The sequence below is a fragment of the Microcebus murinus genome, chromosome 6 (assembly GCF_040939455.1).
Source record: "Microcebus murinus isolate Inina chromosome 6, M.murinus_Inina_mat1.0, whole genome shotgun sequence".
NCBI classification, from domain to species: domain Eukaryota; kingdom Metazoa; phylum Chordata; class Mammalia; order Primates; family Cheirogaleidae; genus Microcebus; species Microcebus murinus.
The window spans coordinates 21,575,850-21,596,846 of NC_134109.1; the positions used below are offsets into that span (position 1 = coordinate 21,575,850).

The 20,997-nt window shown below is 41.8% G+C and overlaps 1 protein-coding gene across 1 annotated transcript in view; it reads left to right on the forward strand.

The window, feature by feature from the left end:
- The first annotated feature begins 14,781 nt into the window (after positions 1 to 14,781).
- The window catches only part of GTF2A1 (general transcription factor IIA subunit 1), a 42,070-nt gene continuing 35,854 nt past the window's right edge, over positions 14,782 to 20,997 (forward strand). The window contains exons 1-2 of the mRNA XM_076003808.1: positions 14,782 to 15,247; positions 19,149 to 19,250. Of these exons, the coding sequence (XP_075859923.1) occupies positions 15,218 to 15,247; positions 19,149 to 19,250 (132 nt within the window). The 5' untranslated portion in view covers positions 14,782 to 15,217. The remainder of the gene's footprint in view (positions 15,248 to 19,148; positions 19,251 to 20,997) is intronic.

Sequence of the window (20,997 nt, forward strand, 5' to 3'; positions counted from 1 at the left end):
TAGACTGATCTGGTGGCAGTGGCAGAGAGATCTGAAACAGTCCCCAATTGTTTCTGCCCAAGTTGACCTCCTTTTGTCCAAATTCCTATTGCATGTCTCATCTGTTGCCTTTAACACTTATGTGCTACCTTGTTATGTTTTATATTTATTAGGTTTGGTCTGTTCATTAAAGAGCAATAGTTGGTTTAGAGAATTAGCTTTCTCAGTGGAAAAATACACCAGAAATACTAAGAATTGGCAAATGCAAATCAAGGTGGAATTGAAAATTTCACTCTGCATTCTAATAAAGCTTTCTTGTAATCCCTGAAGTCAGTCCCCTTCTCGCATCTCTGAGCCTCTGCAGTCTGGAAAGTCTTCGCCCTACTATTTTGCTTTTCTGTCTCTTTGCAATTCCAAGGTTATTGCTGGCAGGAATGCTGCAGGCTTGTTCTATTCTCCTGATTTGCCAGGAGGTACAAAATGTCTCCCCTTCTACTCACTTAATACACTTCCATAAGGAGAAATAGGAAAAGCCCCAAAGTGCTTTTCTCTCCTCTCAGTCACTCACTGCAACCCATCTGACACCAACTCTAGAAACAGAAAAATCCAAAAGACAGTATTTTTCCTATCCTCTGCCCTCATACAGTCACTCAACACTTCTGACACCAAATATGTGGGAGTTTTTCCCCACAAATCAAGCAGTTCTGCCAGTGGATTCTGCAGCACATTCTCCAGCAGACACCAGCTAGGTGTCCTCTAATTGAATTCAGTTCTGACACTGCCTACCTGGAGATAGCATCAGATCTCACAGGTTGACAGTTTGGTTCCCAACACTGTCCCCCACTTCAGATGCCACAGGTTGTGTCCTGTGTCCTAACTGACTGGCTATAAATTAGAGTTCCCACTATGACCTCCTTAGGTATGGTTAATTTTCTAGAGCAGCTCACAGAACTCAGGAAAACACTTGAGTTTTCCCATTTTTTATAAAGAATATTACAAAGGATACAGATGAACAGCTGGATGGAAGAGAGAATTGAGGCAAGGTAATGTGATAAGGGGGGGCTTCCATGCCCACCCCAACCTCCATGTGTTCAACTGTCAGAAGCTCTCTGAACCCAGTCCTTTTGAGCTTTTATAGGAGCTTCATTATGCAGGCATGAATGCTGAAATAATTGGCCTTTGGTGATCAACTCAACCTTCAGCCCCTGTGCCCTCTCCCTGAGGTAGCGGGGTTAGGGCTGAAAGTTCCAACCTTCTAATCCTGCCTTGGTCTTCCCAGTGAGCAGCCACCATCCTGCAGCCATCCTGCAACCACCAGTCACATCATTAGCACACAAAAGACACTCTTGTCACTCCAGAGATCCCAGGTTTTTGGCAGCTATTTGTCAGGAAACAGGAAGATGACCAAATACATATTTCACAGTATCATAACTTCTGATAAGAAAATGAGAATTGCATTGAGAAAGGAAGGCTCAGTGCAAAATGCAGAATGCAAGCATTTAGTAATCAGACTGAATGGTGGGGTAAAGGAGAAAGATTTAGGAATGCTGAACCTGGTCATGCTAATCCTGCAAGTAGCCTATCAGAAACCTACTGTTTAAAAAAAAAAGTTGCTATTTTGTTACCAAAATAGCAGATAAAAATGTCAACACCAATGTATTCTTTTTTTTTTTTTTTTTGAGACAGAGTCTCGCTTGTTGCCCAGGCTAGAGTGAGTGCCGTGGGGTCAGCCTAGCTCACAGCAACCTCAAACTCCTGGGCTCAAGCAATCCTTCTGCCTCAGCTTCCCGAGTAGCTGGGACTACAGTCATGCGCCACCATGCCCGGCTAATTTTCTACATATATTAGTTGGCCAATTAATTTGTTTCTATTTATAGTAGAGACGGGGTCTTGCTCTTGCTCAGGCTGGTTTCGAACTCCTGACCTCAAGCAATCCGCCCGCCTCAGCCTCCCAGAGTGCTAGGATTACAGGCGTGAGCCACCGTGCCCGGCTACACCAATGTATTCTTTCCTGAGATTTTAAAATCATAAAGAGTACTCAAGACTCTGTACTCTGCTGCTCAGTTTGGGAAAAGCTAACAAGAAATTCTATGTGATTCGTCAACAAAAAAAAAAAATTTTTTTTAAAAGCTGCATAACCAAAGAAAAATAAGAACAAACCCCAGGACACCCACAAAGGTGAACATTCACTTCTAAATGACCTTGTTTCTACTCAAGGTCTTTGACCTCTTTCCACAAAAATTCCAAGGTGGGATTTCTTCTTGCAGGTAGATGATGCTTCTGTTGGGAATGTTCTCTGTGGCCAGGCAGCATGGTCGGGTGAAGGATGGAACCTTGAAGGTAATGTTCTTCTCATCTTTACAACCCACAATTGAGTTCTTTGTGCTCGGAGGCCTTTTCTTTATAAACCATTTAGTGCTTCAATAATGGCAAAGCTAACTCACCTTCCCAACAGTGTGCTGCCTCTAGAATCCCCTCAGAGAAGAGAGGCCAGGGACAGCAGTAGCTGACATACACAAAATCCTCTAGATCTTAGAAGTAAAATTCTCCAAGTACTTGTTTCTGATTAGAAGTATTTTTAATGTTCCCTGAGACATGTAGAGACAGTACCTCCAAAAATTAGCCCAGGGAGCGATAAGCATCATCATCATCATCATAGTAATTTGTTCACCTCTCCTCTTCACATTTTTTCCTACTAATTAAACATAAGACACAAAACATGTGCTTCCCACTACAAAACTTATCAAATAAATTTTACATATTTAAAATTTAACCAGGCTGGGCGCGGTGGCTCACGCCTGTAATCCTAGCTCTCTGGGAGGCCGAAGCAGGAGGATTACTTGAGGTCAGGAGTTCAAAACCAGCCTGAGCAAGAGCAAGATCCCGTCTCTACTATAAATAGAAAGAAATTAATTGACCAACCAATATATATATATATAGAAAAAATTAGCCGGGCATGGTGGCGCATGCCTGTAGTCCCAGCTACTTGGGAGGCTGAGGCAGAAGGATTGCTTGAGCCCGGGAGTCTGAGGTTGCTGTGAGCGAGGCTGATGCCACGGCACTCACTCTAGCCTGGGCAACAAAGCAAGACTCTGTCTCAAAAAAAAAAAAAAAAAAAAACAACTTTTCTCTGAACTGGGTGTGTCTGGAGGGCTGGGACCCTGTCTCATTTACTTCTGTGTTCTTTGAGCCTTTAAGAGGAGCTTAAAAACATTTCTTGAATGACTACTGTATCAATTAGCAATTATTCCTGAAGATGACAGAGTACTCTGAAGATATTACTAGTTATTACTGTCACTGGAACAGAGTTGACTCACTCACAACCATAGTGTAGGTGGCAGAGTAGCCAAGATAACAGCTTGGACTCTGGAGTCAGACAAGTTCTACCAACTATTATCTTTATGATTCTTGGGCAAATTCAATGACTTTTTTGTGATTCCATTTTTTGTAACCTGTAAAATGAGGACAGTAACAATATCTACTTCATAGGGTTGTTGTGAGGATTAAATGAAGGAATGCACATAAAACACAGAACAGAGTACTAGCCATTCCTAGTGTTACTCTTGGGTAATGTAGGAGGAAGCACATTGAGCTAGCAAAGGAATTTATAGGTTAATTTTTTTTTTTTTTTGAGACAGAGTCTCACTTTGTTGCCCAGGCTAGAGTGAGTGCCCTGGCATCAGCCTCGCTCACAGCAACCTCAAACTACCGGGCTCAAGCAATCCTGCTGCCTCAGCCTCCCAAGTAGCTGGGACTACAGGCATGTGCCACCATGCCCAGCTAATTTTTTCTATATATATTAGTTGGCCAATTAATTTCTATTTATAGTAGAGATGGGGTCTCACTCTTGTACTCCTGACCTTAAACAATCCGCCCACCTCGGCCTCCCAGAGTGCTAGGATTACAGGCGTGAGCCACTGCGACCCCTGGGCTCGAGAAAAGTTTTGATAGCAACTGTACCATCAGAGCCACAGGCAGCACATTTGACCCCTCTGCTTGAATTACAAAATGACAACCCACTCTCTAGCTGACAAAGTCCCACGCCAGGACATAGAGAACACTGCAAGTATATTAAGAGCTGGATTTCACCTCCACCTTGTAGGAAGAGCCCCTCCCTGCAGTGTGAAAACTACACAACATTATGTGACATCCTCAGTTCTATAGTTGGTGCCCAAATCATGAGCTTCTGAGAATCTCTTCAATAAAGATAGGCATGAAAATATCAGAAACGTAGAATTTGTGAAAACAAACCCATATATAAGGAAATATAGGGTAGTAACTGAATGTTTTAATAGTTCATTTTAATCCCTGTATCAATAAAAGGTAGGAAAGAAGATGAGCCATTGGGAAACAAAGTATTTGAGGGGAAAATAGAGGTGCAATGAATGGAAAACCAAAGCCAATGAAGAGGGGGTAAACGAAGGACCTACAAAGAATGAGCACATTTCCTAAACTTGAAACTTTAGGGAAATATGGTATGTATAATTGTAAACATGCACACACAGAAACGTTCCTAAGAATGGCTTTGGGAAGCTGTGCCACATTTACATATTCCCAAAAGGAATACTTCAAATGTGTTTAGAAGTCTTCACTTATCATAAGACCACAGAATATTCTTTTATTTTATTTTATTTTATTTTATTTTTTGAGACAGAGTCTCGCTTGTTGCCCAGGCTAGAGTGAGTGCCATGGCGTCAGCCTGGCTCACAGCAACCTCAAACTCCTGGGCTCAAGCAATCCTTCTGCCTCAGCCTCCCGAGTAGCTGGGACTACAGGCATGCGCCACCATGCCCAGCTAATTTTTTTCTATATATATTAGTTGGCCAATTAATTTCTTTCTATTTATAGTAGAGACGGGTCTCACTCTTGCTCAGGGTGGTTTTGAACTCCTGACCTTGAGCAATCCTCCCGCCTCGGCCTCCCAGAATGCTAGGATTACAGGCATGAGCCACCGCGCCCGGGCCTCATTTTATTTTTTTGAGACAGGGTCTTGCTCTGTTGCCCAGGCCGGAGTGCAGTGGTGCAATCATAGTTCACTGCAGCCTCCAACTCCTGGGCTCGATAATCCTCCTGCGTTAGCTTCCAGAGTAGCTGGGACTACAGGTGCATACCACTATGGCAAGATAATTGTTCTGTTTTTTGTAGAAATGGGGTCTCACGTGATAAGGGGGGACTTCTATGCCCACCCCAACCTCCATGTGTTCAGCTGTCAGAAGCTCTCTGAACCCAGTCCTTTTGAGTTTTTATGGGAGCTTCATTATGCAGGCATGATTGCTGAAATCATTGGCCTTTGGTTATCAACTCAACCTTCAGCCCCTGTGCCCTCTCCCTGAGGTAGCCAGGTTAGGGCTGAAAGTTCCAGCCCTCTAATGTTGCCCAGGCTGGTCTCAAACTCCTGGCCTGGAGCAATCCTCCTGCCTTTGCCTCCCAAAGTGCTGGGAGTACAGGTGTGAGCCACCATGCCCAGCCTAGACCACAGAATATTCTTGATATTATCATATATTATCATCATCAACAAAAACAATAAACATTTAGGGAATTCTTAAGATTAGCACAATAATTAGGCTTAACTAGTAATTACTATATATTAAAACTTTAAAATATTATTTTTCTTGCCCTCAGAATGAATTACACTTAAGAAGATAATGTTTAATGCAAGGTGTATATGATAAGTACTAAATAAATGGTGCTGAATTTATAAATTTTGGAAATTCAGGGAAGAAAACAAATGACCTATTACAATCAGGGGAAAGATCTAGAGAAGGGGTGTATTTTCAGTGAGCTCTTGAAGGAAAAGGTACCACTTCAAAAGGCAAAGCAGAGCAGGGCAAAGGGAGCAAGTACATCCCAAGTAGGGGGAGCACCATGGTGTAAGTAAAGGAGGCAGAATGAAGAGTAAATGGTGGATTTAGAGAAAATCAGTATATCTATCTTATGAGAGTAGTAGAAATAATAAAAAATGGGTAACTATGGCAGACTCCCAAAATGAGTGCAATGAACAGCAATATTTTCATTCCCACATACTCTTCCAGAACCTTCTAGCCTTCATCAAATGGCGGAGTCTCTTTCCCACCTCTTGAATCTGGGTGGGCTTATGACTGCTCCAGCCAAGAGAGTATAGTGGAAGTGATGCTCTGTGAAATAGGTGAGGTCATAAAAGGATACAGGGTCTGCCTGGCTCTCACTTAGGACATTCACCTTTGGAACAGCCACCATGTTTGGGGGAGCCCAGGCCACACAGAAAGGCCACATGTAAGTGTTCCAGTCAAAAGCCCCAGCTAGGGTCTCAGATGACAGCCAGAATCAACCAACACACATAAATACATAAACCTGCAGATGATTCCAGCCCTCACACTTTGAGTCTTCCAGCTGAGGCACCAGATGTCACAAAATAAATAAGCCAGGCCCATTGTGCCCTATCCAGATTGCCAATCCACATTGTCTGTGAGCATAATAACTGGTTGTTTCAGGCCAGTAATTTTGGGGGTAATTTGTTACATAGCCATAGTAACTGGAACATTCACATTGAGTAATTACCAAATGCTATGTACTGTATTTGATGCCTTATATTTTATATCAGTAGATATTTCTGTGTAACAAGCCACCCCAAATCTCAGTAACTTAAAAAAAACAGTTATTTTCTACTATAGTTCACACATTTGTGCGTCTATTAGGGGTTGGCTGACCTAGGCTGGGCTCACCCAGGTGCTGGCTGGGAGCTCTGCTGTAGGCTGGGATTGGCTGAGGCATCTTAGCTAGGACATATCTACTCTATGTGTCTTGTATCCCCTCTTGGAACCAGCAGGCTTGCCTGAATATGTCATTTTCATGGGGAAACAGCACAAGAATTAGAGTGAAAACACACAAGGCTTCCGGAGGCCTTGGCTTAGAAATGGCTCACCATCTCTTCTGCCACATTCTGTTGGTCACTCAAGTCACTTAGCCAGACCCAGATTAAAGAGGTAGGAAAACATGCTTCACCTATTTTGTGTACCACAAAGTCACAGGTAAAGAGTGTGCACATAGAGAGGAGCAAAGAATTGGATCGATTACTGCAAACTATCACATATTTAATCTTCAAAACTATCATGCAAATATCATTATTATCCCTATTTTATTCATTTTATTGATAAATAAACTGAGGTTCAGAGTCTTTAAATAATGTGAGTTTACAGAGTTCTTGGAGTTTCCTGTGACTGCCTTTTCTTTGCAAACTGTCTGAGAGACCAACCTCTCAGAAGATATCTTTACTAATACCTTTATCTGCCAGACATTGATTAACTGCAAGAATGCTAGGACAGGCTGGACCCAGTGGCTCATGCCATTGTTTTGGGAGGCTGAGGTGGGAGGATCACTTGAGACCACAAGTTCAAGACCAGCCTGGGCAACCCAGCAAGAACCCACCACCACAAAAAAATTTTACAAATTAGCCAGGCATGGTGGCGTGTATCTGTAGTCCTAGTTACTTAGGAGCTGAGGTGGGAGGATCACTTGGGCCCTGCAGTTCTAAGTTACAGTGTGCTATGATCACATGACTATACTCCAGCCTGGGCAACAGAGTGAGACCCTATCTAAAAAACAAAACAAAACAAAAAAAGAATGCTGGGATATCTGGACTTTTTGTCTTAAACCAATTCCTGATCTTCTTCTGATTGGCCCTCAGGATCACTGTGCCAACATGCTTTATGGACCAATAGAAGTCCAAACACTTCCCAACATACTATCCCAATTCATCCATGAATATGGCCCCCTATCCCACTCCTCCCTAATTGCCTGAACACTTCCTGTATCCTCTGACACTCACAGTCTATAGCAATACTCTTAATCTATGAGATTTTTGTCTGAACATTCCCTTCACTTCATGCCCGCACTGAAACCCAGTTGTCTCTAAGGGCACTGCTTGCCCTACAGTTCCCTCAAAGGGATGTGGTTTTGTTCCTCTGATACCATCCACCTCTGGGCTTGAAGAAGACAGATAAGATCAGTATTCTCTTCGCTTCCTATTGCAGCTTCATAAATTGCTTTCTTTCCTCTTCAAAAACTTAGATCCTTTGAAGTTCATCCTATCAGATGCTTACAACCCCAAATATTGCTATCCTGTTGACCTCCAAGTCTGTCTTCATTCATTGAAGGTTTTAGCACCTGGCTCTCTATCTTCCTATTTATCCCTACTCCTGTTGCCATTCTTAATGTATGATGAAACCAATGATGAGGCCTCTTAGTTCCTTGACCTTCTCAACTCTGATGAATTTTTCTTTATCTGGCTTTAGCTGACCAATTCTATGGTCATACATCTGCTCAATCATCACAGCTCTCGATACAAGCACCCCACTCTCTGACCACTATCCCCATCTTTCAAGTGGTCTCTTTATCTAATATCTCACTTCAACAATTTCTTTTTCTTCAAGCACCACATATACTCACCAGCAAACTGGTATTAACTGAGCAGCACCTAAGTGGACACATAGGTACTACAGTAATAGGGTATTGGGCAGGTGGGAGGGGGGAGGGGGGTGGGTATATACATACATAATGAATGAGATGTGCACCATCTGGGGGATGGTCATGATGGAGACTCAGACCTGGGGGGGGGAGGCGGGAATGGGCATTTATTGAAACCTTAAAATCTGTACCCCCATAATATGCCAAAACAAACAATAAATAAATATAAAAAAATTCTTTTTCTTCATTACAATGCACACTCTATCACTGCTGCAAAGGCACGCTTCACATTTATCCCCTTAGATTCAATGTCCATCATCATAGTCACCCGCTGTGATCTGAGCAAGTGATTTCCTCTTTAGGAAGATGACTCAGGAGTGGAGTTGAACACATCACATCTCACACCCAGTTGGGTTAAACTTAATCATAGGGTGACACTTAGCTTTAAGGGAGACATTTAGGTCCTAAGCCCTCATGAATGGTTATATGCCCTTATGAAAGAGCTTGACTGCGGGAGTTCACCCCTTCTATCTTTTCCACCATATGAGGACACGCTGTTCCTCTCCTCCAGATGGCACGGCAACTAGACCTTATCTTGGATGCTGACATCAGGCTCTCACCAGACACTGAACCTGTCGACTAACTTACTTCCTTCCCTCCTTTTTCCTCCTCCCCTCCCTCCCTCCCTCCCTCCCTCCCTCCCTCCCTCCCTTCCTCCCTCCCTCCCTCCTTCCCTTCCTTCCTTTCATTTTTTGAGACAGAGTCTTGCTCTGTCGCCAGGCTGGAGTGCTGTGGCATCAGCATAGCTCCTGGCAACCTCACATTCCTAGGCTCAAGCGATCCTCCTGCCTCAGCCTCCTGCATCAGTTTTAAATTGTGCACCATTCTGAGTTGCGCAATGAAATACACTGTTGACCTTTCTCCCAGCCTTCCCCAAAGAGACCTATGGCCTTTTACCAGGGTAACTGTGCATTGAGGGGGGAAAAATAAACAGAACCTTCAGGTGCTACTGGATACTGGCTCTGAACTGACAATGATTCCAGGAGACCCAAAACATCACTGTGACTCTCCAGTCTGAGTAGAGGCTAGTGGAGTTCAAGTGATCACTGGATTTTTAGCTCAGGTACTAAAATTTTAGCACAGTAGGTCCAGTGGGTCCTTACACCATCCTGTGGTTATTATTTCAAAAGTTAATTTTTTTATAACTAAGAAAAATATTTATGTGTTTTCAGAGTCAAATCTAAAAACTAAAGTATTTCTGGACATGATAGCACAAACCCATAGTCCCAGTTACTTGGGAGGCTGAAGTGGAAGGACTAATTGAGCTCAGGAGTTCCAGACCAACGTGGGCAACAGAGCAACGTGGGCAACTGTCTCTAAAAAATTAATAAGTAAAATAAATTAAATAAAAAACAAAGTATAGTTAAATAAGTCTAGTTTTTTTCCCCTGTTCTCTCCATACAATTCTCTCCCTGTCCTTATAGTGAAACTTTTTTATTGTTGTTGTTAATAGTTATGGCTTATCTTTCCTTTTTTTTTTAATGTAAGCAAGTGAATACACACATTTTTATATTTCTTCTTTTCATAAATAGAAGCATAAAAAGAACACTTGCCTGTACTGTGTTTTTTCCACTTAACATTATATTAAGTTTATTTACATTATATACATACAAAAATTATACTGTGTACTCACCACTTGAGAAATCAAAATTTGGCTAAACTTCTTGTGGATAAGTTAATCATTGACCATTAGTATCATTATTAAAATCTAATGGTAGTGTTCTACAAAGTGAATTAAAAACACATTTCCCTGCTTTGATGATATTGATGTGGCTGTTATACAGTCACCATTAATATTAATAATAGAAACATCCACCAAATACTTGTCTAAGCACTTCCCAGTACCTTGGATCTCCCCCATAACCATAGATGGTGGTGATTATTTCACTTATTGATAGAGAGAGAATTAGTTATGGCAGAAGGTCACACAGTAGATTATTGGCAATCAATCCTGATTCCACCAAAACTCCATATTAATTCACTAAATTAATTTATTTTGCTAAACCACCATAAACTGGCTTATATTTTGGTACACAGACAATAATTACAAGTTAGTTGCTGTCTTAAGACATGAAGTAGCAATTTCAAACTCTAAGTTAGAAGAAAGGAAGAGAACACTAAAAAAAGATTTTTAAAATCTCCCCATTTGTATAGAAGTAATTTGCATGGTTAGCAATTCCTTCTTTTAGCCAACACACCAAAAATTAGTGCATGTGGAAATTGGCACTTATTTTGTGAAGGCCTAAAAAATGGGTGACATCTGAATATATAATTTGGGGGTGGGGGGTTAGGGCTGAAATACATGTGTTTATACTTTACAAAGGGAACTTTCATTAGAATTAGTAAGCTTGAGGTTAAGATCTTTCCTCCCCACTTTCATATCCTCCAAAACTGCCCAATACTACTGAGCACATAAAGACTGTGTAATACTTAAAAACACCTCAAAATTAGCTTTCTATCTTTCTTCCCTTCCTTTCTTTTTTCTTTCTTACTTTTTTTTTTTTTTTTTTGAGACAGAGTCTCACTCTGTTGCCTAGGTTAGAGTGCCCTGGCATCAGCCTAGCTCACAGCAACCCCAAACTCCTGAGCTCAAGCAATCCTACTGCCTTAGCCTCCTGAGTCCTGGGACTACAGGCATGTGCCACTATGCCCAGCTAATTTTTTCTCTATATATTTTTTGTTGTCCAGCTAATTTCTTTCTATATTTTTTTTAGTAGAGACAGGGTCTTGCCCTTGCTCAGGCTGAGCTCAAAGGATCCTCCTGCCTCACCTCAGCCTCCCAGAGTGCTAGGATTACAGGTGTGAGCCACCATGCCCCGCCTCTTCCCTCCCTTTCTTCCTTCCTTTCCTATTTAAGAAAATGGAGGCTGAAGGGAAGTTATGAGATTTTAGCTTAAGCCAATTTCTGTGATCAGTATTTTTAGACTTTTTTCTTTCTCGGTATTGTTGCTAAAATAGTCACTTGCACAATAAAATATTTTATTGTTTGAACATATAAGGCTTGGTGTAATCTTGTTTATGATATATCAAAATTTACTCATGGCCGGGTGCGGTGGCTCATGCCTGTAATCCTAGCTCTCTGGGAGTTCTGAGGCAGGCGGATTGCTCGAGGTCAGGAGTTCAAAACCAGCCTGAGCAAGAGCGAGACCCCGTCTCTACTATATATAGAAAGAAATTAATTGGCCAACTGATATATATATATATATCAGTTGGCCAATTAATTTCTTTATATATATATATATGTATATATATATATATATATAATTAGCCCGGCATGGTGGCACATGCCTGTAGTCCCAGCTACTCGGGAGGCTGAGGCAGGAGGATCGCTTGAGCCCAGGAGTTTGAGGTTGCTGTGAGCTAGGCTGACGCCATGGCACTCACTCTAGCCTGGACAACATAGCGAGACTGTCTCAAAAAAAAAAAAATTTACTCATTGATTTTTCCTTTTCTTGTTTTGTAGTTCAGTGTTTAAGGTGGATATTAATATTAAAAGAAAGCAATTTTTATCCTCTAACATAAAACATTGTGAAGTGAAAATAGACAAACATTATGCAGAAAGAAAAGAGAGCAGTATTATGTATCTATTTGTCTAAGTACATGGCTGTTACAAAGTATGAGTTCACAAACCAGAAATCAAGCATAAATGTTTCTTATGGCACAAAGCTGTTATTCAAGCTTTAAGGCACAAAGAATGAAAAGTTGAGATAAAAATTCACATGATGTTAAATCTAGTCTTATATGGGAGAAGTTTTCCACTCACACATTTTCAGTTTTGTGAATTAAACAGCTGTAGCTTCCAAATATTCAGTCCCATAATTTTGGTGAATATCAGAAAATTCTTTCTAACACTAAACTGGCTGCCACACACATATATATTGCAACTGAAGGCATATGACAGCTAAAAGAGGAATTGGAAAACCAATATATTTGAATGGAATCCATGATGGGTACTTCAATGCCTGTGAAGGGACCTGGGTAAATATTAATCAAATGCTTAAGCATTGTTGCAATCTAGAAGGTATAAAGAGAGAGGCAAACTCAGAGCCTCCTTATTCTGAAGGTCTTAAGGAGGCCAGGATTGAGTGGTTTAGCCTTTTATCCAAGAAGTGCATTCCATTATTTCACAAGTCAGATCCATCAGAGCATACATCTCATCAATATACCTAGACACAATTTATTCTGTGGAAAGCCCATGTTACAGATTTTCTTCCATGTCCTGTCTGCAGTGATCTTAACCTTAATTGATGGCAAAACACTTGACCATTTAGTTAAGAATACCAAGTAATAGGGAAGAAAACTAGGTGGAAGGTGAGGGATTCCATGTGCACATTTTTGGGACTACGTCTATAAGGAGGTAATAAGTCTTCATAAAGTAATATGCAATGAAACTTACCAGTAGTATTGTTTAGTATACCTTTGGGAGCTAATTGGCACCTGAACATTAAATGAATTACAAATGTTGATGGAATCATAATTTTATACAAAACACAAAGAACACTGATTTCCTGTTCTAAGGTTTTTCGGGGGCGGCGAAAAGAAAAGACAGAGAGAAAGTGGGGACCAATCTATGTGGCTTTATTACACACTTGTGGATGAGGTTCTGGGGCCCCAAGAGAGGGGGCCCCAGAAGTCGCTGCCCTTTGAAAGCCCCCTCCCCCAGGCCTTTTATACCCTTTGTGCAGGGCTGGGGACTTTAGGCGGGAAGAGCCAGGGATTTTAGGAGGGGCTGGAGGTATTTGTGGAATCAAAGAGCGGAAAACGTTTTTATCCGGGTGGACTTCTGGGTGTGGTTCCTCTCAGCGGGGCCTGGCAGTTTTGTCCTTGGGGGGTCTGATCTCTTGGCCTTTTCTTTTTTGATCTAGGGAAGGGAGGGGCCGACCACCAGCCTTACACCTGTGATTTCTTTTTTTCTTTAAGAGTGCTCCAGAGCACTGCAGCTGTGCAGGGAATTGCTAAGCAACTAAATATAGAGAATGGAGTTGGTGTGAAAAGAAATCTCAAGGTTAAGAGATATTCCCTACACCCATTCACTCCCATTTTTAAAGTATTAAGGGCCTCTGCTCTAATTCCTTCCTTCAGGTCCTAGCAGGCTGCATCTTTTCCTTTCTCTAGTAGGATGCCTTTGATACTCTTCGAATCTGGTTTCAAAGGCATAGAACTTTCACATTTTGTTTTGTTTTGCCTTTTGAGGACGAACTCCCTCACTCGTTCAGACTACATTCCAAGTCTCTCAAAATTCCTAGGGAAAATAAAATTAGGTACTACGAGTTCTGCCTTCTAAACAGCATTCTGTGTTCTGCTTGCAATGTTGACATAAAGGCAGGATTTGCTTAGGCGGAGCAGGTCAAACGCCTATGGAATTGCACTTCAAGACACGGACATATTCTTGCTCTCTCGCAGCTAGAGACCATGTGAATCCATGGGTTAAGGCCATATTTGAGATGTGACTTGTCACCACACGCTGGCCATGGAGTCACAGTATTTTAGTAGTATTTTTAGAAACCAGATAAGGTTACCGTGCTGTTATAATCCAGGGGTTGGAGTTTCTTTTTGACATTTCCACCACAGTGAGAAGTCACTTTAAGTACGTGGGGTAGTGGAGGCTAAACCTTCGGGAAACTGAAGCCTGAGACTTCGTAGCCGGACTCAGCGTGGAGACAAATTGTTCAGGGGTTACTAATTCAGGACGGTGCAAATATTGGGCCCAAAGCAACTTTTGTCCCCTTTTAGAAACACGAACACAACCCTGTGAGCGGGAAGCGCAAAGACCGCGAATTCACCAGTGTGAGTTTAACTCACAACCCGAGATGACTCCGCATTTAAAACTGTCCAGAATATGAACTCGCCAAGGGCCGGAAACCGCGCCACGTGACCACCCTCCGCGGCCATTCCTAGCGAGGCAGTCACCACAGCCCCTCCCACATTTCCTAACTCCCCCGGGCGGCACCGCGGAAACGCCTGACAGGCCGCGGTTCCAGCTAGCTTTGGATTGCAGTGACACTAGAACTGGCGCCCTTTCTATCAATGCTTTGCAAGGTTCCTTATTGCAGAGAACTGCCAGAGACTTCCGCCTGGCTGCCAACCACGTGGTCACGCGAGACTTGGGGAGGTGGAGGCCCGCCTTCACTACTCTAATCCCCGGGCTCCGCCCGCCCAGCACCCTTCACGGCGCGTGACGACGCGGCTCGCGACGGCCTCCGCCCCGGCGCGCCTGCGCACGCGGCTCTCGCGGTGTCTCGCGCTCAGCCCCGCCTACCTCTGCCCCCGCCCTTTCCGCCCCTCCCTCCCCCTCCGCCCTGTCTCTCGGCGGCAGCGGCGGCGGCGGCGGCTCGCGCTGCTTGTTGGCTCGCTATATAAAGGGAAGAAGCGGGCGGACCGGACGGCTGGAGCTGCAGCCGGTGGCGGCAGCGGCGGCGCGGGGAGCGGTGACCGGTGGTGGTTTCCCTCCTTGGTGCGGGGTGGGGAGCGGGCAACGCCCCCCGGACCCCTGAAGGGTCGTGGCTTTTTTTTTTTTTCTTTTTAAGGCGATTCTCGGGGTTTTTAGCTGCGGGAGGAGTGCCCCCCTACTCTTCTCACTGCTCCCCCCTACTCCTTAAGGATCGATTTTGTTTAATTTTTCCCCCCTAATCTTGCGGTGACTTGTGTCACCCCCCCAGGTGTTTTTTTTTTTTTTTTGGTTTTGTTTTTAACCTTTTCTCGGGGTTGCCCCCTCTTGTTTGTGTTGTGTGTGGAAATGGCGAACTCGGCAAATACAAACACCGTGGTAAGGACGTGGTTCGGTGGCTGGCGGGGGCTTCGTTCAGGCGGCAGCAACGGCCGGACCGGGCGGGGGCGGGGACGGCGGCGACTCTCGGCCTCCGCTCTTCTGCCGCCCGCGCGGCCGCCGCTTCCCGCCTCGGGTGGACCGGAGCGGGCCGGGGCGGCGGGCGCGGGCCGCGGGGAGGGCGGGGGCGCCGGCGGGGCCTGGGGCCGCCGCGGGACGGGCCGGGCCGCAGAGGCGGTTGGGCCCGGGCGGGCGCGCGGCCCCGGCCCCAAACCCCGGCGGGAGGGCGGGCGGGCGGGAAGCCGCCGCTTCCCCCGAAGGGGCCCGGCCGCGCCGACTCGGCGAGGGCTCCCCGAGCAGCCTCAGAACAAAAACGGTGTCTGGGGAATTGGGCGAATCCCCAAGACCCATCACAATCCACTTTAATGCGGTGGAAGGTTAATGGTTACTTTGGGGGTTACTTTGGGATTTTCCTGGCGGTTGTGCTTTGGGAACCTTCAGTGGGGCCATTTTATGTTTTTTTTTCTAAAGGACGAAGGTTGAAAAGCACTTACCTCAGTTCCTTCCGAAAGGGTAAAATGGCGAAGGGGAAGCAAAACCCCCATCGTATCTTCGACTAGCAAAAGCACCAAAACAAACCAAAAAAGCCTACAGTGGTCAAAGTGCCCCTGCTTTCGCCTTGAAATTTGCCTACTTCTTCCCGTTTGCCCCTTTTTGGTTACTTGCGATCACGTAGGTTTGCAAAAAGCAGTCACATAAATAACCTTTTCAATCACCAGTGCAATGTGATCACTAGTCCACCCAACTCTTATTTTTATTATGACAATAAAACACGTTTTTGTCCGGACCCAAAGCCGCATCCAAGCCCGCGGCCGCCCGACACCGTACCGTTGGCGACTCGGGTCGATCCATCATGGCTGCGGCCGCTTACCCTGCTTTTCAGTCCCTGAGCCTTGTGGTCCTCCTCCCTTTGGCTGCCCTGTTTATATAGAGCCATTGCCGCTCTCTAATATAGACTCTGCCAGGATGGGAAGGTGCTTTTCAGGCCTACGTCACCGCCTCTCCATTTAAACACCAGATCCGGCTTTAAATAGTGAGAGCTGCAGAGAGCGGGGCTGGGAGGTGCGTGCTCCCGAGGCGAGAGGCAGGCGCGTGCGGAGCTCAATTTATTTCTAGGTCTTTTTCTTAACCCTGTGCTTTCACAACCGACGGGGGGCTGCTTTCAGAGTCCCAAGTTTTTGTTTTGATGCAGCCTCTAGGATTTGCCATCTTTGTTAGGAGAAAGGTACCCTAATTGCTGTGCCTTTTTGTTTTGTTTTTTAAATTTTTATTCATTTATTGTTTCTAAAAGAAAATTTTAGATCAGATGGTCCAGTTATTTCTCTTGCATAGGAAGGGGTGTGCATTCTTTTCGGGAATTTAAATGCTTTCTACCTTAAAGTGTTAGCCGCAGAGAACTTGGTTTTGGTAGTATTTTGTTCATAAGGTATTCAGAAAATATAATAGAAATATAGCTCCTAATATTTCATTATTTTTTCCTATAATATAAAAGACATGAAGCATTTCAAAGAAATACATAAGTGCCTTAAGCTCCAATATAGGACTTTATTTCCCCAGTACATTTATGTGTAGATCCGGGATCTGTGAGTAATTAGAGTGAGGAGATTTATCACAACTGGATTTTAAAAAATTAAAATTCTAAGTAGAATTTTATTGCATTGGCTATTAACATGGTATCAAATATAAAAGTTCAATTTGTTTTCCAGCATTACGTCGAGGAACTAAAACTTTTGAAAGGAATTTTCTAGCTTATCACTTGATGGTGCCACTAGTGGCCCTCTAATTTACCAGTTTTTAAGTTTGGAATGTCTGTTTTTTAAAACTCAGGACAAACTTAAATTACTTTGCATTTGGTAAAAGACAAAAACTTTGGCTCAAGTAAAGTGTAGAATTTTAGGTAATAATTTAAAAATTGCCTATTACAAATAGTGCCTGTATACCCATATACTTTTAGAAAATCAGTATTTTGAGGGCTTTCAAAATGACCAATTCTGCTAAATTATTTATGCATATACTTCATGAAGAATACACATTTCCCTTCTTCCTTCAACTAAAGTGCTTGTGACTCCTTTAAGGGGGTCAAGTTGTGGGTTCATTAAGGCACAAAGGCAAAATTTTTAAAAAAGATTGATTCATTAAAATAAAGTATAAGAAGAAAACAGATTTGTACGTATAAATATTGGGATCTCCAAGCAAAAGATTTTAAAAGGTCACTGCCTTCCGCTACACTAAAACAACATCTAGTTTGCTGAAAAAATAATATATATTGTTGTTTGAGATTTGTCCTGCCAGTATAAGATCCATTGCCTCTTTATAATGCCTTGAGGAATTGTTATTGGTAAAAAAACACTTTATAGATATGTTTTTGTAATTTAGTAGTTAAATCATGTTGAGTAAGATGATACCCATAGTCAGATATACTTTCCATATCTATAGAATTAGAATGTTAAAGGAAGCACTGCAGAGATGCACATTTTACAGGTGAATAATTTAAAGGTCATAGAGGAAAATTTGGCAAAATTAGAAAGCAAGGTTAGTGAGGAACAGTAAGCACAAGAACAGAGATATTTGAGTTGTTTTTCTGGTTGTAATGAAAAGGGAATGAATCATTTTTTGTGATTGAGGTACATTGTACTGGCAGACTCATTTGTATTTTTGATTAAGGAAAAGGACCATTTTAGACAAGGATACATTTTCTTAGAGGTTCCCGTGTGATAACTATTGCTGATAGAGATGGTAATGAAACTTTTATTTCTGTCTGAAGTTGCTTTTGAGAGCAAACTCTTGGTTTTATTGGGTAGCCAGTAACTTTTTACCTTAAGCAAAACATAAAACATGAATAATGACAAAACATTTTTTAAAAAGGTTGTTAATCTTAACTCTGTGATAATTAATGGATAGAATTTATAATGAAGCAGCTCTAGTTTTGACATCTAACTAGACAAACTGCCATTAACACTGGTTAGAAATAGGATGTGGATTAGGCTTACTGTTCTATCTCCTACCTTTTGGCTTTTGGAAAATATTTTATACTTTTGAAATTCTTCACATGTGTTCTTATATTACTAATTTTATCCTTCTGGCATCTTTCTAGAAGCCAGTTCCTCCACTTTCCAGCCCACCCCCTTCTTCAAGTAATACCAACAACTATAATAGTAATAACAATAAAATAAACATCAGGGGTTTTCGTGATAATGTTCCATACTATCACCTGAGTAGGAGTAGAAGGAGAGAAATCATGGGGAAGAGATCAGTGTACTGTGTTCTTCTGGGCCCCAGAAATCTGTTATTGTGGGTATGTATGAGCAGTTTAATGGTATATTGAAGATACAGACTAGGTCACAGAAGCAGAACTTAGGTGATTTTTAAATTTGAATATTTATTAGATTGCAGATTATTACTAGGCAAATGACCGCTGGACATAAGATTCTCCAAAGTCTAAGATTTAGTGACGAGGTTATGAGATATAACAGGGTTCAAACCAAGCATGGAATAATAGGAGCCAGACATAAGCAATCCACAAAGTGATTATTGAACATCACATTAGGTATTTTAACTACAACGTAGGAAATTATAACTGGAAATTATATGTATGTATATGATGTATATGGACCATCTGTTTATGAATGCGTTAGTCTTAAAACTTCTCTTAAAATATGCAGTCATCAAATTTAGTTAGGGCAAATGATGTTTATTAGGATGGCTTTATCTTTAAAGTCAAGTATTTTGAAATTAGTTTTAGATAGTTGGCAAAAATGTATTTGTTTTAGTTTGTGAATACCTTTTATGCATTATCTGTGAAAAACTACCTTTTCAACAGTCTTTTATTTTTCCTTTAAAGCCTAAATTATACAGATCTGTGATTGAAGATGTTATTAATGATGTGAGAGACATCTTTCTGGATGAAGGAGTGGATGAACAAGTCTTGATGGAACTAAAAACTGTGAGTTTGTATCTCTTTTTTAAAAAATATAGTTTTTTCCTCCTAAAACATTCTCTTTAGTTAGAAATCTATAGTTTTTCTGTAGGGTAAACGTTTGACTTTGCTGGAGGGAGGCAGTGTAGTTAGTGAAGGGTGCTGGTTTTAAATCCCAACTCTAACATCCATTCTTCCTCTGACCTTAGGCAAGGTACTTTTGTATTTTAGTTTTCTTAAATGTAAGATAAGGCTTGGTAGTACTTACCTCAGTTGTTTTGAGGGATTAAATGTAGTAACCATATAAAATGCTTATTAGCACAATGCCTGGCAGTAGCATTTGCTATAATTGGACAGTTAACATTCTATATTTTATGGGCTAATTATTTGACATCCCTCTAAGAGGGTTTTGTGTATGTATGTGTGATTTTTTTTAATGGTCCTAATCTATTTATATTCCAAAATGTATTTAAATTGTAGAGATTGAATAAGTGCTTGATTAAAGAATTTTAAGTTCTTGAGTCAGATCCTTTATGTGAGCCAAGTGTTAGGTTTTTAAATATATTTTACATTGGGAGGTGGTTTTCTGTCTTTCGGATTTAAGCAGAAATATTTAGATATTTTTAATAGCATTTGTGTTTTTCCTGGTGGTGTAATGACTCATGACATTGTGGAATATTTTTGGCCGTGTTGGTTAGAATAGTGGTTCTCGAAATATAGTCTGTGGACTCCTTGGTTCTCCCCAAAGGTTCTTTCTGGAAGTCTTCAAGGTTCGCTCTATGCCCAAGTCTAAAAAAAATCATAGTTTATCTGTCAGTCTTTCAAGTAAAAGTTGGGTTCTGTGAGAAAAGTGAATAGTTCAACTCACAACTCATATGCACAAGTGTTTTTCTCTGAAATAACTATAAATATTGCAGCAGAAATGCTTTATGCATTCTCATCATTTTGATGAACTGAATATTTTAAAAATATGTACTCAGTGTTGATATTAAGAAATTCAGTTTGATATTCTATAGTGAGATGTGTTTACATTTGAAAGATCTGCATAATTCACTGAACTTTATTTATTTATTTATTTAGAGAGAGAGTCTCCCTCTGTTGCCTCAGCTAGAGTACCGTGGCATCAGCCTAGCTCACAGCAACCTCAAACTCCTGGTCTCAAGCGATCCTCCTGCCTCAGCCTCCTGAGTAGCTGGGACTACAGGCATGTTCCACCATGCCTGACTAATTTTTTACATATATATTTTTAGTTGTTCAGCTGATTTCTTTCTATTTTTTTTAGTAGAGACGGGATCTCGCTGTTGCTCAGGCTAGTCTCGAACTCCTGAGCTCAAATAATCCATCCACCTTGGCCTCCCAGAGTGCTAGGATTACAGGTGTGAGCCACCATACCTGGCCTCACTGAACTTTTAATTTTCAATAGCCAGTGTATAATGTTGGAAAAACCATTCAAAGTGCAAGATAAATTAATGGACTTTAACAATATGAAAAATTCATTGATACATGGCTTCATATTCTACATTGCAGCTAACTTTTATGAAGCTATCACTTAAAATACCATTTCTTTTCCCAACTACTTAACTTTAGGGGAGCAGATTGTCTTCATATACTTCAACCAAAACAAAGCAAATGCAGAGGCAGATATGAGAATCTAGCTATTTTCATTTTAGCCATTTTTCACTCTCACACAATTTTATTTGGAAAATATATTTTGGAAAAAAAATTTGTTAATATATTTGATACATTATTTCTAAATGAATAAGTGAATATTCAA